The sequence below is a fragment of the Chamaea fasciata genome, unplaced genomic scaffold (genome assembly GCF_029207755.1).
Source record: "Chamaea fasciata isolate MVZ Bird 193981 ecotype frontalis unplaced genomic scaffold, bChaFas1.0.hap1 SCAF_5, whole genome shotgun sequence".
NCBI lineage: Eukaryota > Metazoa > Chordata > Aves > Passeriformes > Sylviidae > Chamaea > Chamaea fasciata.
The window spans coordinates 54469287-54479100 of record NW_027094090.1 but is presented as its reverse complement, the minus strand read 5'-3'; the positions used below and the strand labels follow the sequence as shown (position 1 = coordinate 54479100).

At 46.6% G+C, this 9814-nt stretch overlaps 1 protein-coding gene across 1 annotated transcript; it reads left to right on the top strand.

Annotated features, from left to right (window-relative positions):
• The first annotated feature begins 518 nt into the window (after positions 1–518).
• Positions 519–4228, top strand: MED21 (mediator complex subunit 21). The gene is made up of 4 exons (XM_066183747.1): positions 519–1001; positions 1228–1342; positions 1567–1667; positions 3786–4228. Exons 1-4 carry the CDS (start codon positions 960–962, stop codon positions 3960–3962), a joined length of 435 nt encoding a protein of 144 aa, XP_066039844.1. The 5' UTR covers positions 519–959; the 3' UTR covers positions 3963–4228.
• The last annotated feature ends 5586 nt before the right edge of the window (positions 4229–9814 follow it).

Below are 9814 nucleotides of genomic sequence, written 5' to 3'. Positions count from 1 at the left end.
TGGAGCGGCACTTTGGGACTTGGGGTTTAACTTTGGAGCGTGAAGAGAGCCCATCTCTCAGCTTAAGTGCGCAGGCAAACAAAATCCTCACCCAACCGTGCGGTCGGGAAAACACTTAGGGCGGATTAGTTTGGGTCATTGCTGCACCCACAGCCTCAGTGACAAGGCTGCAGAGTGGTTGTTAACAAAGGCATGTAGTGACAGGATAAGAGAAATGGCTTCAAACTGACAGAGAGGAGGTTTTGATTGGATATTAGGAAGAAATTCTTCCCTGTGAGGGTGGTGAGGCCCTGGCACAGGGAAGCTGTGGCTGCCCCATCCCTGGGAGTGTCCAAGGCCAGGTTGGACGGGGCTTGGAGCAAGGTGGGATAGCAGAAGGTGTCCCCGCCCATGGCAGGGGGTTGGACTGAGATGATCTCTAAGGTTCACCTGGGAGAAGCAGGTGTACCCAGCTGTCAGAGATAAGAAAGATGGGCACGCACCAACTGGCACAAATGGCATTTATTCTCCAGCCCCTGGGCTCGGAGGCCGGATGCTGGCTCTGATTTGGCTTGTTGGGGACACTACACTGGCTTTTCCCTGCTCAAATCGGGGCTGGAGCGGAGCACCTGAACGCTGCTGCGGCCTTCAGCTGGGATTAGAGCAACGCACAGCAAAAGCTGCCCAGGCCGTGGCAATAACAGGATCACTTAGGTTGGAAAAGACCTCTGAGATCATCAAGTTCAACCTGTGGCTGAACACCACCGCGTCGAGCAGACCACGGCACTGGGCGCCAAGTCCAGCTTTCCCTGAAACCCGCGCAGGGGCGCTGACTCCGGCGCCTCCCTGGGCCGCCCGTTCCCAGGCCGGCCCGCCCTCGCTGGGAGCGGCTTATCCCCGCTGCCCAACCGTTCCTCCCGGCCGGCAGGGGGCGCCCGCGCACCGCGGGCCCGCGCCTCAGGCTCGGCGGCGGCGCGGCCATGGCGGACCGGCTGACACAGCTGCAGGACGCCGTCAATTCGGTGAGGCGGCCGCTGCCTCTGGCTCCCGGGGCCGCGGGGCACGGTACGGGCTGCGCCGCCTGTGCGGGGGTGCGCTGATGCGGCTCCCCGCCCGCAGGCCCCCAGCCGAGGGAACGGCCGCGGGTGTGGGGTGCGCACCCTCCGCGTGGCGGGGTTGCGCCGGGAGCCGGAGGTGGCTGTAGCGGTGGGGCAGGGTGATTAACGCGGTGTTAATTGGTGCCGGCAGCTCGCGGACCAGTTCTGTAACGCCATCGGGGTGCTGCAGCAGTGCGGGCCCCCGGCCTCCTTCAGCAACATCCAGACGGCCATAAACAAGGATCAGCCCGTGAACCCCACGGAAGGTGAGCCCGGCTTCCCGCGTCTCCTGCACGCGAACGGTCTAGCGCTCTCGGGAATGCAAAATCCGGCCTCCGCAAATAATTCCCCGCCTAGCTGGTGGAGTGATGGAGGTTAAGTCGTGAATGGATGTCGGCTGCACTTTCTGCATAATATTGTGACAGCAGAGTTGTGCTTGTTTCTAATAATTCCCCGAGTGATTGCCTGAGTTGTGCTGTGTTTTGTGCAGAGTATGCCCAGCTGTTCGCCGCTCTGATCGCTCGCACTGCCAAGGATATCGATGTTCTCATAGATTCTCTCCCCAGTGAAGAATCCACAGCAGCATTGCAGGTAGGAATTTTCCTAATTCCAGTATCAGAACACTCCTGAAGGCAAACTGCCTCCTTTTTAACACATTTTTTTCATCTCTAAGCCATGTCATCGTTGAAAAATGATTTTAGTACAAACCTGAATGTTTTCATTAGGGTAGCCTGTGAGTGCTTTGTAGGCTTAGTGGAAATACTGAACTTGCATCTAGTTCTAAATAAGATTATAATCAGTGACAATATTTTAGACTTTGTTTTTTGTTAATATGAAAAAACAAACGTGGTTTTATCACACCCCGTTTTATCATACTGAAAACTGATCATCCTTTTTTTCAGATATTAACAGAACAGATGGAACAGTACTGATGTTTTCTGCATTGTTTTATTCATTTTTTTCCCCTTGGGTAATATTTCTTATTTTCTCACATTTCATTTTGTAGCCACAAAGCCAACACTACATAAGTCTTTTCTTCTTTCACATTGTTTCTGGTTAAAGAGTTTGCAGGGTGTCCTTTAAGTTCTTCAGCTCTGTCAAAAAATAATTCCATCACTTTTCAATAACAAGAATCTTCCTCTGAACCAGTCAAACTTCGTTTTTTTTGGGTTTTTTTTCCTGTTATTTCACAGATTTTACTTATTAAAACCTTTTTTTTTTTTCTTTTTGACTCTTAACGTCTGGATTTACATCAAGTATTTTCTTTTTGGAATGCATAAAGGATGCAAAGTGCTGTTTCCCTGACAAACCTGATGATCACCATTAGGATCACCTGGAAGTTTTAAACCTTCATTGATACTCTGTAACCATTCAAAAGTGTTTGACAGAAGATTGACATGGAATGGGCCAAAGAGAAATGACTTGGCAGTGGCATCACGTTTGCTTTTAAACAGAGGAGGTTAAATTTGGGAACTTTGCTAGTCACAGTAATTGCTCAACATCCTAATTGGGCTCATTAACACTAGCATAATTTCCTGTAAGTGTATTTTTAATAGCTGAAGATAAAATGTGTGCTGCAAACAAATTCCAATTTCTTCCATGACTGAGCAGGGTCTGATCAAAGTGGCAGCTGGTGTGGGCAAAGCAGGGTGCTCCAGAAGGAGGAGCTGGTTATCCAGTAGGAATATGCTTTCCTTAGAGGTGACACTTCAACAGTTTCTTGCTGTCTTAATGAAGAACTTCATGTCACAAAAATTTCTGATATTTTTTGTCTGGCGTGGTTTTAAGATAAATTAGCTTGAATTCCATCACTTGGATTCCAGTCTTGACTTTTATTTTCTGTTGCTTAATTTGGTGCAGTATTAAATATTCTGATAGTCTTCAAAGAAATGGTGTTAAAGATGCTTAAAACACTCTCAAATATGCACTACAGGTTTTGTTGAGGGGGAGTAGATAATACTTGGTTAATCGAAATGTACTTAGGCTGATCTGCTTTTTTTATACTAAAATTGTCTGGTGTACGTTTCAGAGCTCAGTCTTATCTTGAATGATAAAAGGGAGCTGCTACACAAATGCTCAACACAATTTACCTGCCCCTTTTGAGCTCCCTTTTGGTGAAGCTGAAGTTCTGCTCTAATCTGTGAATTAGTTGCAGTCAACTATTAAACAAGAGAACTTTTCTCCTTTTAGAGAGCACCAGCTGTTCCCTCAGCATCCTTGAGTAGCAAAGTCACTTTAGGGTTCTGTTGAAGATCCTTGCTTTTCCCTGTTGCCTAATGTCAAGAGGAAACTCTTGCAACAGTTAAAATAGTAAAATAAAAAGCAGGCCTTTATTGGAAGCTTCCAGGTGTCCCAATGGTTGTTGGCACACGATTTTATGAGTTTTAATAAGTATTGTCCAATTAGAAGTGTAGTTGGTTAGGTAGTTTTCCCCGGGGTTTACCCCACTGGGGTTGCTCCAGAAACTTCTTTGCTCCATTTCTTGCGTGTTCTCAGATTCTGGTTGGAAAACAAAACGTCCTGATTAGGCTCCTTCTTTGTAAGAATGAGACTGAAGAGTATGCATCAGAAGGGTTAGCTTATTGTTCTAAAAGGAAACGGTAGGAAAAATACCACAACTGTGTGATAGTAGCATCCAGAGGCAGGAACGTATGAAAAATACATGAACAGCCAAAACTCTTTGGGCATCATCCCGGTTTTGCTTTGAAGGCTGCGAGCCTGTACCGGCTGGAGGAGGAGAACCACGAGGCGGCGGCGCGGCTGGAGGAGGTGGTGTACCGCGGGGACGTGCTGCTCGAGAAGATCCAGAGCGCCCTGGCCGACATCGCCCAGTCGCAGCTGAAGACGCGGAGCGGCACCCACAGCCAGCCCCTGCCCGACTCGTAGCGCCAGGGGGCAGCGCGGCCCTGCCCGAGAGCCTCGGGAACGCCTCTGGATACACCGGGAACGGATGGGCTGGCCCGCGCTCCGCTCTGCTCCGCGTCGGAAGCAGCGGCTGGGCTGCGGGTTTTGTGTGAGAAACGCTTCTGCAGGGGCTGTGTTGTGGATCCGCCTGGATTGATGTGTGTTTCCTTGACTTAAAACGAGCTTTCTGTTTACAAATATGACTTCAGTCGAATTTGTTACATATTAGAAGTGTTTGTATAAGTTAATCCCACTGTGGTCGTGGTGTGTTTTTTTGTAAGCCTCAGACACATGTGAGTTGGCCGGAGTCCCCTGGACACAGTGCTGTGAATGCAGTCATGGTCCTCTGTTTTAATTAACAGCACTGGTAATGTTGATTGGCTGGCTTACCACCCCTTACAGACATGTGAAAGGATAAGTAAACTCTGTTGTTTACAGAGTGATTGTTCTTGTCATTGGCATCGCAGTTACAAGGAAATAAACCTGCAGGTGTCTGATCTGGACATTTATTATTGTTTGTAATTCACAAATGAGCCTTTGAGTCCCTTGTTGCCACTGACACACTTGCTCTTACTTGTTTGTGCTATTTCTCTGCTTTTGCTGATACTCTATTCTCTTGGCAACTGCCTCTAAAGCAGGCAGTGATGAGGAGGCATTGGATGACTGGATAAAAATCAGCAGTGAAAAACTGAAAATAGCTTATTACAAAAAGTTGCTTTTCAGTGGAAGCAGTGGCTGCTATATGAATGCTGTGATCATAAGCAGCAAAATCCCCGTTGTCCCCAAGGAACTCTACAGAGATGTTTTTTATCTTCACACACTCGATCACAGAATGAATTTTTGCTCTTTGTTGTAGGACTACAGAAATACTAGTATCTCTTTTGATATTTAAAATAAAACCCCAACACCAAACCAGCAGCTAGTGTAGGGTTCAAAGCATGAACTTGGGGTTAAACTTGGTCATTTTTTGTTGTTTTGAGTTACCAGCCTTGTTTTTGCAGGGTATTGTTTGTTGCCATATAACGTCTGCTCATTTCCCCCATCAAACCCACCTGTTTCTATATATTGAATAGACTGTCATTGACTTGAAAGTTACACATGTTGCTAATGCACCCAGACAAATGAGAGCACTTCAAAAATGCCTTTAGGGTGCTCATCCTTAAGGAATTAGATGCAGCCTCTCACTTGACTGCCCCAGCAAAAGTGTAGCACTGCAGTGCTTTGAGGATTAAAAAAGACAAAGGTCTAACAAATACTGAAACTGGAAGTACTTAATGAGACTGGTATTACATTGCTTAATATTATTTTATGAAATGTGCATCTCTGTAGCCATAAATTTAGTCTACTGTTGTGATATTCTTGTACTATCAGATTCTGCAGAAGGAAAAAAAGATTGGAGGGGGAACAGGTTACAGAACAGCCGCAGGCCTATGGCAGTTTATCAAGCCACATGTCCTTTATTTATTTTGCCCATGTCCTGGGGAGGCTTCAGAAGCCAGATTTTCGTTTGAAGTCAGTCTTGGGGCCTGTTTTTTGATTTTTCCTGGGAAAACTACATCCAGTACATCTCAAGATGATTTGGATTAGGGTGGGGTGAATTTTTTGTGGTTTGCTTGCTTTTTGAATTAGTGGACTTTGAAAGTGCAAAAAGTTTGGGCTCTGTGGATTTTTTTTTTTTTTAGATGCCTTAAATTGAGATTTATATGTTGCTGGAAAAGGGATTTGATCTTCATAGTAGATTTCCTATTACAGCTTAATGTGTGCATCACCTCACACTCGTTAACTTGGGAACTGTAGGAGACAGTGTTCATCTTCAGGAACCACAGTTCTTTTCATTTCATAGCCTTCTATTTTTTTATACTTGAGAACTGCTCTATTTCTGCAGCCTGATACTGCCTAACTGTGGAAGCTCTTTCTTCTAGTTGCTGTCTAAGCATCAAAAAGGTAGTCACACTTGGAAGTAAACTTTAATCAGAAGTATAAATAAGTTCCCCCATATGTATGTTCGATGTTTCAGCACTTCAGCTGTTGCAGATTTTCACCCGCTCTTTCACCTGCTGCAGCTTGGGCAGCAAAGTGTGTATCTTCTGATGGGTCTGACACAACAGAGGAGGGAAAACATTGATCTGCTGCAGCTGTTTAATGGACAAACCATTACATGGGGGCCTGAAGATGTGGATTCCTTTGTTCTTTATCATCTGCTGATTTGTCCAGCTGCTGCTAGTGGGGTTTGAACATCTCAACAGAATGGGTTCAGAACACACTGTGTGATGGTAGTGATCTCCTTGTACTCAGGCAGGAATTGTAGGGGATGCAGGATTACGGGGTCTGGGTAATTTATAACACTCCAATTTTCAGTGCATTACAAAAAGTGAGGGAGTCACAGAATCATAGAATAGAATGGAATCTTAATGCTCATCTCATTCCAACCCCCTGTCATAGGCACGGACACCTTCCACTATACCAGATTGCTCAGAGCCCCTTCTGGCCTTGGACACTGCCAGGGATGGGGCAGCCACAGCTTCTCCGGGCACCCTGTGCCAGGGCCTTCCCACTGTCACAGGGAAGAATTTCTTGCTCATATCCAACCTAAACCTCTTCTCTGTCAGTGTGAAGCCATTGCCCCTTGTCCTGTCACTCCAGGCCCTTGTCAAGAGTCTCTCTCCATCTTTCCTGTGGGCTCCCTTCAGGCACTGCAAGGCCACAATGAGGTCACCCCAAAGCCTTCTCCTCTCCAGGCTGAACAATCCCAATTCCCTCAGCCTTTCCTCCCAGCAGAGCTGCTCCATCCCTCTGATGCCCTTGGTGTCCCTGCTCTGGCCTGGCTCCAGCAGCTCCCTGTCCTTGCTGTGCTGGGCCCAGGGCTGGGTGCAGCCCTGCAGGGGGGTCTCAGCAGAGCGGGGCAGAGGAGCAGAATCCCCCCTCCCCTGCTGCCCTGGGGCTCTGGGTGCAGCCCAGCACACACGGCTGGGCAGGGCCAGCTCTCACCCACAGCACCCCCAAGTCCTTCTGCCAGGGCTGCTCCATCTGCTCATCCCCAGCCTGTGGGCATTGTGTCTTCCCTGAGAAGCCTTGACTGCTTCCCAAATGTTAATACCGGGGAGAGGAAGGCAGGGCCGGGGGGAGACAAAGCGGACATAGCAGCTGGTAACAAACGTATCGGATTACCTGCGAGAGTGTTGTGAAAGGAAACTTAGGTTGAGACAAGGGAATAGATGGAGGCAGAGCGCATGGGAAGAAAACAGAAGTGTTGAGCAATGGTTCTGCATGTTATGTTGGACAAGGAGTACTGCCCAGTGAACGAATTGTGCTTTGAAGAAAGATAGTACAGAGCATAATGGAAAATTCCATTGAAAAACAACCTCAGCCACTTCAAATGAGCAGGAGCTTCTCACGCTGGGAATCCATACAGCCCACTGGCAAAGATGTTGGAATCAATTTAGTAAATATAAGCAACTGATCAAAGCTGAGTCTTTTTTACGATAAACAACCATGCTTGCAGGAAAGGAACACCTTGCAGCAGCTGTTCTCTTTTTCAGAGACAAGAATACAGAGAAATTTGTACACTTGTTTTTAAAGGTACTGGGAAAAGCACATTAACATTATTTTAGCTTAATATCTGTATCGAGTTAATCTTGGCTTCTATTGCAGATGGCCTTGGAAGATCTGGGAGCCTCTGCTGTGTGTGCCATGGGGAAAGTGTCTTGGCCATCCCCACAGACTTCATACCAAAAGATTTTGGGAATTTTCAACAATACAGGCCAGAGGCTTGCAGGCTGGAGAGCAGCTCCGCTCCAGTGGAGCTGGGGCCTTGGCACAGGGCAGGCTGAGCATGAGCCAGCAGCTGGCCCTGGGAATACAATGGGCCAGCAGCACCCCGGGCTGTGTTAGTGGGAGCACAGCCAGGAGATCAAGGAAAGTGATCACTTCCCTGTGTTCAGCACATGTTGGAGTGCACCTGGAACACTCCTGACAGCTCTGGGCCCCCAGGATCAGCATGGGCTGGAGCACATCCCTTGTGAGGAGAGGCTGAGGCAGCTAGGCTGGGATCAGGAATGGCTTTGGGGACACCTGACAGCAGCCTGCCCATGGGATGGCTTTGGGGACACCTAACAGCAGCCTGCCAGCACCTATGGGAGCTTATGAAAAGGCAGGGATAGGCTGTTCACAGTGGTGCTTGGCAGAATGAGGATGATGGTGGACAGATATTGGAACAACAGAGGTATGGACTGGTCACAAGGAAAAGCTTTTTCAATATCAGGAGAAGTAAATGTTGCAACATGGTCCCCAGGGAAAGTGAAAATCCTGGGAGCTTTTTCAAGACTTGGCCACTTAAAGCTCTTGCCAGCCTCATCTGACCTCACAGCTGGCTGACCTCTGCTCAGGAGGTGGAATTAGACTCCTCCTGAGGTCCCTCCTCTTGATCCTGTGAATACAAGATGTATGCACAGCTTCAGAAAGAACCAAGAAAGTGTTAAGGAATGTTGTGTCCCCATTATAGAAAGGCAGATCTGGAGGGCAGAAAACTTGAGGTATCTCATATCAGCCTCATTCCTATTGATGAGACTTTGTGATGTGCTGGGAGGCCACTGAGTTGACCTTATGTGTGGTGTGAAATTCCACGCTGTAGCGACCCAAGTTTCCAACAGGTGCCCTTGGAGAGTGTGATATGCAAAATCCGCATCCTACACTTGGAGAAAATTGATCTGTCAGATGATGCTGACTCACTGTTAGACAAAGGCAGACTCCTCTACAGAAAGAATTTGTATTTGTGTTTTACATAGCTTGTATTATAGTCTTACATAAAAAATAACAAAAGCCCGATTTTCAGGCATCAAACCTGAGGCTAGAGAAAAAGCTTTATTCTAGCTTTTTATTTAAGGTCTATGGAAGAAAGCTTGAATGACTTTTATTGACTTAAAAACAAATTATTGATTGACTGACAGTAACTTCTTACCTGTAACCCATATTCTAGCAACAAAGAGCACAGAAAACAAAGTTTGCCAGCTTTTTTCACATTTCAAGTATGTCAGACACCATTTTAGGTGCTTGCATTAAGTGGCATCCACAGTGGAAATGATCTTCAGGAAGTTTCTGTCTGTTTCAATGTTTTTAATCTAACATGCTTTGAAGGAGTGCAGCTTGACAACACTGTGTGCTGTTTGTATACACCTAGATGCAGGTTTTAAGTTTATTTTTGTTTCTTAGAAAACCTTGTAGGCTTATTCACTGTAACTAGACCAGGAATTTTATATTCTTGCTGCTGCTGCACTCAACTGGCATGGACAAGTAGCTGAACGGTTCACCTCATGCTCTGAGCACAAAGGATTGTCTGTTTTACAGGTGTTTACACCAGAACCATGTTTCTTCTGAATTTCTGTTTGTACCTAACACTCAAAAAGCATAACACAACAGTGCAAACAGTCCACTGACCATTTTGACTTGATATTGCTTACTGTAAGTATTACTTGGGGTCCTGGGTTTAGCCTCTTACATGCTTCAATGAATTAATTTTGTGAAGTGGAAATTTGTAGCTGAGTATGGGCTGTGTAATTTGGCTCTGAGACATCCTTCCTCCACCCTGCCCACTTAAAAAGAGAAGATTGGAATAAAAGCCCTCTTTCAGGAGAAAAATGTCCTCCATTCTATGGCTGTGTGGGAAAGCAATTAAATGCACATTAACTTTCCACAAGTGCTAGAGAAAAATCCCGATTGTTTTCTCAAGCCATGATCCAAGAGAGAGAAGCCACATTCATTAAAAGAAAGCACAACACCTTTGATGCTAAGAGCTCAAAAGAAGAGGGCTCTTACACTTGAGACTGTGGAGGTGGGGC

What these genes read in the sequence shown, in the direction of transcription:
- MED21 (XM_066183747.1), top strand. Translation starts at nt 960, where the DNA reads ATGGCGGACCGGCTGACACAGCTGCAGGACGCCGTCAATTCG. An exon ending in TGCAGGACGCCGTCAATTCG is followed by an intron (nt 1,002 to 1,227) that starts GTGAGGCGGCCG and finishes TGGTGCCGGCAG; the next exon opens with CTCGCGGACCAGTTCTGTAA. An exon ending in GCCCGTGAACCCCACGGAAG is followed by an intron (nt 1,343 to 1,566) that starts GTGAGCCCGGCT and finishes TGTTTTGTGCAG; the next exon opens with AGTATGCCCAGCTGTTCGCC.